The sequence below is a fragment of the Diadema antillarum genome, unplaced genomic scaffold (genome assembly GCF_040938485.1).
Source record: "Diadema antillarum isolate AM-2024a unplaced genomic scaffold, OU_Dant_1.0 seq00000827_RagTag, whole genome shotgun sequence".
Lineage (NCBI taxonomy): Eukaryota > Metazoa > Echinodermata > Echinoidea > Diadematoida > Diadematidae > Diadema > Diadema antillarum.
The window spans coordinates 141,804-156,082 of NW_027271704.1; the positions used below are offsets into that span (position 1 = coordinate 141,804).

Below are 14,279 nucleotides of genomic sequence, written 5' to 3' on the forward strand. Positions count from 1 at the left end.
TAGAACTGGAAAGACGTAGACCAGGATTGAACACCTGAGACCACTTCCATCCATGTGTCTACCTCACGCTATTTTACTCATACAAAAAACCAGTAGAAGTCGTTATACTTTGCGATCAGAATATGATTACAGTGGCTCGTAGTGACTTGGTTTAATACCACTTGATTTAATCCCCAGATTGTCTAAAAGTACACGATTACACCACGTGGGATGAGACCAAAGTGGGATAAGATCAAGCGACTATTCACCATCAGAGTTTGGGCTTTTAAAGGATAAACTTGTCATACAGTTATGACGACAAACTTGACACACCTTCGTGATCTAGAATACGTTTGGAAGCCCGTTAAACTGATTATTCTTGACAAAGGTGACATTACCTATTGTACTTTGTATGTTATTATCCGTTTTAAAATTCATGCAATGGACAAACATTGATTTCATTTGAATTTTCACAAAATGGATGAACTCGTTTACATGAAATTTGTTTTTCTGTTTGTGGCTGTCAGGAAAATTGATTCTTAAAGGGATGGTTATAGTATTGGTTGAGATGAAAATTCAGTTTTAAACTTTTTGCAAGATAGGTAGAAACCACTGTACTAAATGTTAAAAAGCATATACAATTCTAAACAAAAGCGGTTCATCGTCTATTTAGGCTCCTAAACAACGAAAGGAAAATGCGTAAATAGTTAGAAAACTAACTTGCACGTGCCAAAGAGGAAAAAACAATACCTTTTCTCTTGAGCAAGACTACGTGCAAAATCAATTTGGAACAGCAACAACAAAAAAAAAAGATTAACAGCACATTTTTATGACGGCGTGAAAGGGCATTGCCTTTGAATAAACTAAAATGTTGTTATCCTGTGCACGGCCTCGTTCTTTATAATACCGGGGCTGCAGTAAATTCATCGGGTATCATGTGTCCTCGAGTTTTCATTCCTTTTAATGCCAGAAATGTGCCTCATGTCATATGACAAACGTAGTTGACATACACGACTTTGAAAGTGCCATAGCTACTTTGTCTCACTCTGATCTACAATTGCATTATGTTATACGATGTACTGAAAAGTAGCATTCCACAGTAGAATGCATACAGCACATACAGCATGTACATACTAAATACATACATTATATATGATATTAGAACATAACTGTAGGACACCACTCTTAAAACGAAGACAAAGAAATAAGTTTCATGCATCAGAAACACCGAAAATTCATGAAGGATGACATGCAAGAGACAAGACTGCCAGAAATCAAATTAAAACGCTTTCAATAGATGAACGATCTTGACATGAACTTATATCTCGCTTCAACAGATTATGCAATGCGCGTGTCGCCAGTGAGACGGGAAAAGGTCCACAATTATATTCAGAATTTGAACACACTCCAAACAACTCCAGCTCTACACGACGACGTATTACAATTTGACTTTTCAGCTCTTTACAAAGTGCGTTAGGTTTTTTATATATTCACTGTGTCATTATACATTATACACAGGCACAAGATTCTGAAAGTTTCATCACTCGAATGGAAGCTAAGGCTGTGTGTATTAGAAGGGTTTCATGTGAGCCTGTAGGAGAAGAGACACGGTATATAGATGACTAACTTACTCTTGCCAAGAAAGTACTTGAAATACCATCGAGTGTGGTACTCTGGATTTTCAAGATGTACGTCACTTCCGGTGGCTACGGTCGAGATCTGTAAGAGGGTAAGAAACAACGATCAGAGGATGACATGAAGCTCACAGCGGACGTCAAAAAGTGATTTGTAAATCCTACTGGCGCAATATCGTGAATATTGGCATTCATTTAAATGGTTACATAGGATGGTCTACTCAACCACACACAGAAGGGATTACAGCACTGTGAAGTAAAGGTACATATTCAAATACTGACTTCAATTTGCACAACCATCGTTCAGTATGCACAACCTTGTGCCTGCAATAGATGGATATCCATGGATTTACAAGATGAAAAATCACGTTCATAACGTAAAAGGGAGATTTGGCATTTCGCCCACATTATTCGATTTTATTCTATTACATATACATATATATATAAATATTTTGTCAACAACGATAGTTTTTTTTTCTTTTTGTTCTCATTCCCCGCCATGTGGTAACACCAAGGTGCACTATACTTCCTTGGTGTTTCAGGGAATCCCCAACGAATAAGTTGTCACATCAGAGTATGGACCAGTACTAAACGTGTTTTTAGTCACAATGCATGCTGGTAGTAACAATGTATGGTATTTCACAAAGAAAGTATTCAACACATAAATATGGCCCAAGAAAATTATACATTGTTATCCTGTGCAAAAAGACTGTATAGATTGATGCTGAGAGATGTCACAAGCATTGTCATGAGATGACACAATTTTGACGTGGTCATCGGACGCCAGATTATTTATAGATGGTTTTATGACGGCTAAATCGATAATCATACTTTATTGTAAGTATGATTATTCGTCCTCTACAGATTACTTGATTTCAGCTAATACAACATCTCTATTGGAGTAAATTTTGGTTTAATCAGCAGTAGACTACTGTTTCACGATATGGTCCATGTCCTGGATTAAAGGAATGGCGTGTGTATTGGCATCTTGCGACTAGGCCAATTTGTGCGACGTTATTGTTACGGGGTCGGTCCCAAGAAAGCAACGCTGCCTGCAGCAAAATTTTGCGCACGCTAAAACAACGTCGACGGTCCAGTAGCAAAAGCAAAGAGAGGGAGGGTTGAGGAGGAGGAGGAGGAGGAGGAGGAAGGGGGAGGGGTGAAGGCGATTGGGCAGAAGAAGAAGGAGCAGATGGATGAGGAAAGCCGAGGAATGATTACAGCAATGTTCCCACGGGATTTGGTACGGATTAAAGTTGTACCGAAAAGGAATCCGACGTGACATCAACTGGCTGAGAAGAGGAGAGCAACTACAAAGATTGATTGCGCGCGGGAATATCGCAGGAGGAGAGAAAACTGCTTAATGCCAACGAACTAGATTAATGCAGAGAGCTAAAATGCAATATGCTGGAGTGTGAGATGCTAAATATGTAAGACTATGTGAGTGTACCACGGGTTTTAAAGACGATATACGTGTCTTTTCGGTTACACAACTTCGAGATACAGGACTGTATACAAGAAATACAAGGGCGCATTGAAACGTGATATTTTGGTAGAGCGAGGGGTTGATGTGAAGTACACGCTTCGGGACATTGTTGTCATGGCAACTATTTCCATTGAGGTGGATGACGGTTTGGAGGGATGGTTTGTGGTGAAAGATGAGGATTTAGGAGGTAAATCAACAAATGGCGCAAGAAAGCTGATCAATACTTAGTGAAAATGAAACCGGAGTGATGTACTTGGCTGAGGGGAGAATCTGGCAAGAGTGATTGATAGGTGTGCGGAGATGGGGGGGGGGGGGGGGGGGGGGGTAAGAAAGCTAGTCTGAGGCAACATCCAAAGAGGACATCATGAGAGAGAAAGGCCTACTTTGGATGGCCTCGGGTGTCCATACATCACACGGGACCAATTCTGTCATTCAAACCTACATATCAAGTTCATGTTTACGTTTTCTCACACCAAAATTTAAATTTGGTTGTAAATAATCATTGTGATGCCGGGAGGATACTCTGGTTGTTTGGTGCGGATGGGATGAGGAACTTCCCTAAACGCGAATTGTAAGGAAACCAACCAAACCAGAAGGTTGCACACTGTACTATAGAGTATGAAGGACACATTGTATGAAGTAACTGTTTTGCTAAAAATAATAAATGTATTTGGCTGGGTTTGATAAACTCTTGATGTGAAAGGTTTTAGTGTTGTTAAATTATAGGAATTACAAGTTTTATGCAAATTGTATGACTGACATTTAAATTTCATGGAAAGAGTATGCTATCCGTTTTACATGCGGCTATTTCATAATTTTCTTTTATAAGAATCACCACCACTACTGTTATTGCTGCTTTTACTACTACTACTACTACTACTACTACTACGACGACGACGACGACGACGACGACGACGACTGTAAACTAATGCTGCTGCCGCTCCTTCTTATTGTTCTTTTTCTTCGTGTTCTTCTTCTTGATTTTCAGGAGTTTTCTTGGTTTTTTTCTCATTTTTCTTTTTCTTTTTTCCTTCTACTACTACTACTACTGCTACTACTATTACTACTACTACTGCTACTACTACTACTACTGCTACTGCTACTAGAAACTACCTCTCTACTGCTCGTTCTGTAACTATGATACTATAGCCAGTATCACTATTCTCTTACATTAAACGTTATACTACATTTCGATATTCGGTAAATTGTTCTTTTTCCAATGCTGGTGATGCATGTATTACTATCCATTCCACTTATTATAGCCCTTTCTGTGACAGAGACTTTGCACAGGGCGTATACAACGCTATGTTTGTTTGTTTTTAACTAACCATCTCAGGGCGACAGTCATACCGTGTGAGAAAAATTGAATGAAAAAAAAAGAGAAATTGATAATGATATATTTGGAATGGATTAAGCAGAAAAACACAAAAAAGATGGAGATATCAAAATGGATTTTCTGCAGAAGAGAAAATAAACAAAATATGACCACTTGTATGGCAAAAAGTGTCATGAACACGAAGTTTGTGTAAGAGTTTGAGGGAAGGGGTACATGAGTGAGAAACCGACATGATCTGATAATAATAATAATAATAATGAGACTCTTATAAAGCGCACATTTCTACCTACAAAAGATACTCAAGGCGCTATAGAACAGAGTACATATTGTGTCACGTTACAACAGTATCACAGAAAATAATAAGACAACAATAATAACACGATTGTCTCACGGAGGAAAGGCCTCAGTTACCCTCGAACGTCAAAACATTCAACCTAAAGAATCGCCATTTGAATCGGACAAACAGAAATGGTAAGAGCTATTTGGAGACTCCTTTTCAACGATTTTGTGAATAAAGTCGACAATGAAAAACAAATATTTGCCTACACGCGAGTTAATGAACCCCAGAAAAGATCATAAAACAAATGCCCCTCTTCGTCTCCCCGTAACTTTCTCAAAGTTCTGCCTTACGAGCGTCTGATCAGTAAAAATCACGCTTTACGCGCGAAAAAGCCCGCACAATCAACAGGGTGTTTGCGCAGGCGCAATGTGCATTGGTCCAGGTAACAAGGAGTTTTGAGATGGAAACAACGTGTGATGGTTTCCGCTCCGCATCACTCCAGTGCCACTCACCCATGTTTGCTTCCTTATTTTCTTACCTCGTCTCTCTCTCCATCTTCGACTCGAAATCTTCCTGACGTCATCCCATCTCGATCATTCGTCACCAGCTGTAAACAAACAAAGGAGAAAAGAACATAATGAATGAATGCCTCCTAAGTCGCATAAAGGAAGAACAGACAGAAGGAGAGAGAGAAAGATCGCGAGATGGAGAGGACAACAAACTTTGATGGAGATTAATAGAAAGGTTAAAATCAATAAAGTCATGAGAGACATGGATAGATCCTACATAGAATCAAATAAATATCTGAACGCAAGTCATGTGTTTGAATGTGTTTGTGTATTCCGACCCGCGTCGGAATACACGGTCTAGGATATTTGAGCTGTTGCATAGTTTTGTTGCTTGTCCGAATTCGCTAATTTGTGCACATTTTGTTGAGTTGATTTCATCAATTTCATTCAAAACGGTCAAATCTACCCTTGAATTGCAGAGCATCTTGACAACTTTAGTATTCTAGACAGTCGCCAGAAGCCGCTTGGATGTCGTTTAGTTTGTTGTTGTATATAATGTGCGTGTCTTCAGTTTTGAATATTTATCATCATCTTCTCTTCGCTAGTCTTTATTCAAGACAACGTATATTCTAATAGTCGGGTAAACTTCACTTCAGGTATCTGGAGTAAAAACAAATAGCTATAGCCTGTGCATGTGCGGAACTTGGGCGTGAATGCATTGCACACAACAGTCTACGAATCCGTGGTGATACAGACAACACAGACCATGCACGGTGTTCACGAAGTTGAACTAGCGGCGTTCAGAATCCTCGATCTACCAACCTCCTTCATAATTTTTCGATAGAATTTCTTGTGGTTATCAGAAATGTAAAGATGGACCATTATTATTGCGGAAGAAAATTAGATAATTTCGTCTCAAAAGTACGCCGATCTGTAGTCTTCCAACAAGTTTGTTTTCACTGGAGTCGCCGCTCTTCGTGACCCCGTGTCACATAAATGCCCGGATGTCTGACCATAAAGCTATGTCTTTTGATAGTCGAGTCCTTCTCACGAAAAAAAAAATAGAAGAATGTAACAACATTGTCCGACTTTGTTTTTAATTCGAGAATTTGATAAAGCAAAGATAAACACATCAGCATTAATTTGCACACGAATCTGATTAGCGTGACCATCCACAAAAATTTGAGGAATTTTCTGTTTGTTTTTGCCTTGTACAATGAGATGAAAATGAATGACTTTGCGCTCATTATACACAAATGGAAGCACGGCCGTGGTAGCATAATATGCGTAATTCGTTTCAATTGTATCCGCCCACGGTGGAGAATTGAAGCAATTATTGACTGTCAGAATGGTCAGTTAGAGCAGGCCATCGGTCTTTGGTCATTAGTCATTGGTCTCACACAATCAGCTGTCAGAACTCAATCAGAAGTGAGCTAAGACTGATTGATGGGGAGTTTCTTGTGATTGATTTTAGACTAGATTTCGCCTTGCCTTTTAAAATGGCGATTGCGTTCATGATGCAACTATCTGAATGGTGTGTCTCTTTCCTCGAATTTCGTTACCATGTTAACAGTAAATAACAGAAATGCGTTATGGCGTTTTTCGCTATGAAATGTCCTAATCCTTTCGCGTGTTTAAAATGCAATATCATACATTACGACCTAATGCTCCATTCAAGTTAAGAGAAAAAACATCCTGCCACTTTCAACGAATGAGGTTAATGCAGAATGGAGCATAATTCAATTTGACATATTTGTAGCTTTTCAAACACCATAACCCTTTCGGTGCCGAGGACTTGGGTAGTGTGTACAACGCTATGGGGTTTTCTGAGCCATTTGGCACTCAAGCACACAAATAAGGCGCATCAAGCCTGTGGTAAACTGTGGCAAAGAAATTCAGCTGATTACTTGACATTTTCAAACTATCCTATATTTTTTGATTGATTATAGGCATTGCAAATACTGTTATGTTTGCTTGCTGTATATCCTTCAAATGCATGTTCGATTTCAAACATTTCTTTATATGTTGTTGAAAAATATGAAAAATATGAACTGAATTTAATTAAATGCATTCACGAGTGCCCTTATCTAATTCTTCAGCTACCAACCCGGATTTAATATGTTAAAGAAACATTGCTCTTCCCTCATTGAGCAGACTAATCGCCCAGAAATAATGTTTGAAGTTAGTGACTGTCTAACGACTACTGGTAATCGCGATGTCGTAAAAATTCAATGACAAATTTGTATTCAATGACAAATTTGTGCTTCACTTCACAGGAGTCCCAGATTTTGAAGGTATTTTGAATTTGGATTATCTTAAAGCATCAAAACTCGCGGCATATTATGGCGATAGCGTCGGACATAATTATGGCGTGTTATGCATACACACACAACACAGGTACGCAGAGGTACACACATGTCAGTAAGCACATGACACCTTGCATGGTTTATTTTTCCCCTGAGAGGATCATTATATGATTTATATTATAGGCTCCTATAGTAGTTTAATTTTCTGTGAGTATGCACATGTCTACGTTTCTTTCTTGTTTCAGACACAATGTAAGTGGAGCTTTAGTTATTGGTTTCCTATACCTTTCGCGCTGACGTGGGTTTGTTATGTGATACAGAGCACAATTTGTTGTACAAGATATCGCGTTACTAAATGTGAAAACTACAACAGAACAAAGTAATTGACTGTCATGAATTTATTTCAGTAAATTATTTCAGTATTTCAGTAATTCCAGTAAACTGAGACATTCTTTTTCTTTTTTTTTCGATAAATTTTCGTTTTGAGATTTATGCCAAATCCAAACCAGTACAACCAGATAATAGTCGAATTAATCAGAGGACGTTAACTTAGGAGTGTTAATCCATGAAAGCCAACATTAAGATTTCATTCCAAATATTACTCTTGAGGAAAATACTCCTTCATTGTATTAGACAGGTATTTCCACAGCGTGTGTCACGGCTTAGCGATCAAGCTTTGATCTAGGTCAAGATGCCAAGATGCCCTCTTTAAACAAGGAAGACTGGTTTCTAACAACACATTATCTAGAGTAGCTGTGCCGACAGGACATTAGAAGGCAGAAGATACTCGTGGGAAATCTCAAGGTAGTTAGCACACTTTGTAACATGCAATAATTCTTAGGATGCGTTTGAGAAGAAATTGTCTTGTTGAAGAAGTAAAGGATCTTTCCAACATGAAAATATTGGAAGAGTCAGGAATCTTCGAGGAGATAGCAACCGTGAGGTAAACTTCTTTAACTTCAAGCTACTTCAGAAATACAAGGAAAGGTTATGGATTACTGAAATACTAGCATTACCCACTTTTTAGTGCGTCAATGGAAATGAAACAAATACGGCAGAAGTGTGATTAGACGTCTGCTTGAGGACTTATACAGATCTGTGTGATTTGAAAGGCAAGAAGTTTTTGCCTTCGAGAAATTGGTCTACTTTCGCGCGCCAAGTATATACAAAAGGAAGAAAAGAAAAGGGAAAATAATGCGAAACCTGTGTCATTGGAGATAATAATTGGTTTTCCCCGGGAACTTATAATTTTATTAGTAATCTTCTCTGAGTAAGGAGATCATGTTGACTGTTCACATGTCACAAACACGGTATACAGTGATAATAGTTGATGCATGTATCGACATGATGGAGGTGAAATATATCGAGTTTTCAAGCCAATGTTACATCAGCTGTAGTCCGGTATACTGACAATATTTCGAGGAGTTCTGTCTCCGGTTTACAAAACATACCGAACTGATTAAAAACTTAGTAGCGAAAAGGGGGTAAGCGCCATTTTTAACATTTTAAACTAAGTCTATCATCCAATAGAGCAGAATACAACATTTTCAATGATACCACACTTGTAAACTTACGAGGAATTTCAAGGAACTTCAAGAATATAGTTCTTGTAAGTTATAATTTAAAGAAACCCGTTTTTCAATACAGTGTATTTTTCCCTGTTTTTTATTTTTAGCAGCTTTGGTCGCAAACATCTCAACTTAACGAGAATGGAGTTAAATCGACTTGCGCTTAAAATCTGCCAAGATATATGCATATATATATATCATGGATATATAGATATATAGATATATAGACAGATAGATAGATAGATAGATAGATAAATAAATAAATAAATAAATAGATAGATGAATAAATAGAAAGATATAGATAGATATATTTCTAAAAGGTGCTAAATCCGCTTTTGATGGTAAGGAGAAAAAGAAATAAGGTTCGTTAATCATGAAACATAGAAAGGTGCGTATACTCACGGACCTCCTTTTGCTTTTCGGATTAACGAGCCTTCGGAAACATGGGAATAACGAACCTTATTTCATCTTCGGAATAACGAATACTCGGAATAACAAACTGCAGCCCTATTTACGTTTCATGACAAAAAGTCATGAACCTCACACTGGCTGTAAGCCTTATATACTATACTACGTGATGCAAGCGTTCAGACATTCGCATGACCCACAAGAGCCCCTGTGTCCTCCACCCCCCCCCCCTTCATGCTAAGGATAAGAGAGATAATATTAAAGGAAGAAAAACAAGACAAATCAGTCTGTCACGAGTTGCTCATATGAGTACTTGAGTCGTGTCTGTCTTTAAAGCGACCGAGACGGGGATGAGGTTCCCCCTTTTCCCGACGCGCTCTCCTCTTTCATCTAAAGTGCTTTATCCTCCTCAACTCCTGTCACCCTTTTCCAAGGACACCATTCAATTAAAGCCCACTGGTACATCATGTCCTTTATTAGATATATACACACACACACACACACGATATATATATATACATACACATACACACACACACATTTACACTCACACACACAGTAGCGGTCTCGAGGACTTACTAGACCCTTAACCATACTCCGATGTATAATCACAGCACTCCGGTCAGCGGAAGTACAAGAGTTTCCGTGGTCTGGTCGCATGAAGGAGTAGCTTTAAAAGTAGAAAGCTACTGTAGCCAAAAATGATTTTGTTGTTATTGTTGTTGACAGTGTTGTTGTTGTTGTTGTTGTTGTTGTTGTTGTTGTTGTTGACATTTTTGGTTTAACAATACAAGCGAGATTATTAAATTTGGATTCAAAACTGCCTGATAGCAAGACTGGATAGACAAGAACTCGCGGCAAAGAATGGTTAGCTGTAAATTCAAATCTTAATCGCAAAACATTCATAACTTTTTATATCACGTTGCATATATGTATTCAATTACAATTTCTTTCTCTTAGCAAATTCTAATCTTTTTTTCTTATTCTGAAAATGATGAGTTCAGAATCACCAGTATGAAGCGCCTTATAAGTGGTTTTATACATGTAATAACATTCTTTATATGACTGTTTTGTTAGGTTTGATTTCATGACTTATGACCGATCATGTCCTCTTCAGACACGATCTGAATGCCTCCTTCACTGAGCAACTACTGGAACTGCTCGGGGAAGATAATATTCACAGATACAGTAATGAAGCACAGGTACTACATTTAACCACTCTAACAAGTTCACTACGAGGGGTCATCCTACGAGCTAGATACCCACGAGTGATACGGCCCACGAACTGGACATTGAAAAAATTCTACTAGTCATACACTCACGAGTCATTTAGCCAAAGAGCTAGAAACCAAGTAAAACAGGCCCATGAGATATTAAGTAAAGCAGGCCCACGAGCTAGGCACTAGGAAAATAAGGCCCACAGTATACGCTCATGGGCTTAACTTTTATAACGTCGAGCTCGTGTGCCTTATATGCCTAGTGTTTAGCTCGTGGACCGTGTAGTCCGTGGGCCTATTTTACTTGATGTTGAACTCGTGGGCTATACTTACAAAGGTGCACTGTATAACTCGTATAACTGTTAGACTCATGAGCTGTATGATTCATTCAGGTAATTACGCAAACATGAGAAGTAGGAGATCGTCTATCTTTCATTTTTCATACTTTGTAATATGCTTATGATTGCATGATTCCTGATTTACTTTGAGTTATGTTTTGTTGGAAGAAAAATGAGAATAAAACAAATGAATTGAATTGAATTGAATTGAATTGAATAGAATTGAATTGAATTGAAGAATTGAATTGAATTGAATTGAATTGAATTGAATTGAAGAATTGAATTGAATTGAATTGAATTGAATTGAATTGAATTGAAGAGATGTGCAGCATTTCGCTGTACTGATCCTGAGATAATCTCAGGTTGAACAAGACAATGGAAAAGGTGAATAAACTTCTCCGCCATTTAAGGGATGATTTCCAGCTCGATAAAAAAAAGCTTCCCACCAACGTCTTATTTTAACCCATGGAGGCCGAGATAATTTTGTTATAAGACACGTTTCCCATAGACACCTCAAAATACATTCAGGACTAGTCTTCAGCGGGTTAATAGTGATAAGACTGTTGAAGGGAAGAATTAGGTTTAAGACCTTTCTTATCAGGGGTACCCCATTACAGAAATGCAAATGCCCTCTTACCTCTCTAGCTAAATCATAATATCATATGGTTCCTTTTATTCATTTTTTCGTCTCGGAGCACAATAACAAAATCCCGCTAAAAGGGCAATAATAATAAATGCTGATAATGCGTTGATAATGGAGGGGATTAGAGCCGAAAGGCGCGGATAAAATCCCTACACCAATGCGACATTTTCTATCACCCATCTTTTTAGAAAGCAACTTTAAAGGCAGTAAATCTCTTTGGAAGGCCTGTGGTATTTACAAACATGCAGATACAAAGAAAGAAAGAAAGAAAGAGAGATAGATAGATAGATAGATAGATAGATAGATAGATAAACAGATAGATAGATAGATAGATAGATAGATAGATAGATGGATAGATAGATAGACAGATAGATAGATAGATAGATATAGATAGATAGAAGATAGGTAGATAGATGGATGGATGCAGACGGGAATGGATAGATGGATGGGTGGTAGATGGATAGAGAAAGAAAGAAAGAAAGAGAGAGAAGAAAGTGGAGAGGTAACGACGGTAGGATAGGAGGACAAGTGATATCATAATTATCTAAGGAAGCCATGTATTCAAGGTTAATTAGTAAGAAGACAAACGTTTACACAAACTTGACAACATAACAGATACCTAGTAGACAACCTGTTTTACAGACAGGAGGGTCATTAGACAAACATATATGCAGAGCCTGTGCCAAAAATAAGGGCCAAAAAAGAAAGGCAAATGAAATTAGAAAGACTACTTAACAAAATAAACACACATGCAAGGACGCTATATAGACAGAAGAAAAGAGAAACGGTTCTCACAACGGGTCAACCCATTCATTGCCAAATGTTCAACACAGAATAAACTGATATCGCAAACATTTCACTTACAAAAGAAAAACCACGTACATATAATCTTTTTTAGACTTGAAGGAGAATCTAATTCTTTTTAGATTAGAATTACATTTTAACATTCTTTGACATTGCAAAACTGAAAAGAAGCAGACTTGTTAAAGACTGTCTGCAGTACTGTACTAACAGCGGCTGGAGGCATTGTAGGGTTCAGTTACACAGACTCGGGCCCCCAAATTTTGTTTATTCCATACCTATATCCTTTGTAGGCATTCGTTCATTACAGAAGCGGCAAGGCACATGGATCGTATAAAGCAGCATGTTTTTTGTTGCTGTTATAAACCACGCTTCTGTGTGCCCCGCCGTGATTAAAACCAGAATATTCATGAGTTCATGGCAATGCATTCATCGAATGTAGGCTGTGGAGGACGTCTATGTAATTATCGCATCACGTGATTTATTTATGACGTCATCCACTTCCGCTTTTGAGAGGACAACAAATCGGAGTCTGTGTGGAAGGCGCTCTGCATTGTCTGTAACAAGGTTGAGATATCCTCAATTTATTCCCTGTCTTCTTCATTGGATACCGACGGCTGGATGTGTCTTTTCAATCTCAGTTTAGTCGTATTTCTCAACGAAAAAGCATGACAAGCAATAAAATAGAATAATACATGAAATCCAGCATATGTACAATGCAGTATTATTAACTTAAAACATAGCAGTCAATACATCAAAGTTAGAATTCAAGTAAGAAAATGCTGGTTAAGTTTTGATTGTTAAGTTTTATTTTCCTTTTGTGCACAACACAATTTGAACTGGATGCGAGTGTGTGTCTGTGTCTGAACGTGAAGTTTTTTTATGTCTGCCTAATTGCAATTAATCAAACCAATAAAAATTCACTTTTTTGTTAAAAACAAAACAAAACAAAGCAAAAAAAAAATTCATACACACAACATATTCTTGAAGATAACATTCGTACATAATAAAGGATTATGGCTATACGGCAAATTGATGGGGAAAAAACGCTCATACAGTTGTTGATGGTAACGTAGCAATCCATTGTAATGCGTGCGTGTGGTGTAGTGCAAATATATTTGTTGCGTGGGTAGCCATGAGTGGGATTAAGACCGCTTCATTAACTTGTTTATTAACCTTGTTTGTGAATAGCACGATCCCTTTCCTCCTGGATCCTTACCAAAAGGCAAGCTGCTTCGATGGAGAAGGGAAAAGGATGCGAGTTGGCATTCTAATATCGGAAGTAAAAACAGTTTGAAGATATTCCATCTGGTTCCATGACATTTGCTCCTGCAAATATACTGCTCCCGAGAAATACCTGCACGCTAAGCCAAACGTAAATTCTACCCATTAATATAAACCTAACACTAATCCTAATCCTCACATACTTTAATCTAAAACCCTATTCCCTAACCCCAACCCTATAAGTCCCTGCAGAAAATAAGACCGGAGCATTAATTTGTTGCTGGAGCAAATATCGTGTCACCGTTTTATCTGTTCAATCTTTTAGTTATTGTTTTGTCGAAATTTAAGAGGAATTCATTAATTTTACATCTTTGAAACAAAGATGCCATGTTACCATTTCCATGTGTACACATGAACGGACAGAGAAAATCCAAGTCATGAACATAATGCACACATAAAGGTCCTGTTTACCTTTGGGAGCAGTGATTTTAAAAGTGTTCAAAATATCACATTTGATGCATATGTGTATATAGGTCTGTTGTATCACGAA

General features: G+C 37.9%; 1 protein-coding gene across 1 annotated transcript in view; it reads right to left on the reverse strand.

Annotated features, from left to right (window-relative positions):
• The window catches only part of LOC139740029 (GTPase-activating Rap/Ran-GAP domain-like protein 3), a 199,387-nt gene that overhangs the window by 41,984 nt on the left and 143,124 nt on the right, over positions 1 to 14,279 (reverse strand). The window contains exons 3-4 of the mRNA XM_071650623.1: positions 5,254 to 5,322; positions 1,611 to 1,698 (exon numbers count right to left, since the gene is read on the reverse strand). Coding sequence (XP_071506724.1) covers positions 1,611 to 1,698; positions 5,254 to 5,322 — 157 coding nt within the window. The remainder of the gene's footprint in view (positions 1 to 1,610; positions 1,699 to 5,253; positions 5,323 to 14,279) is intronic.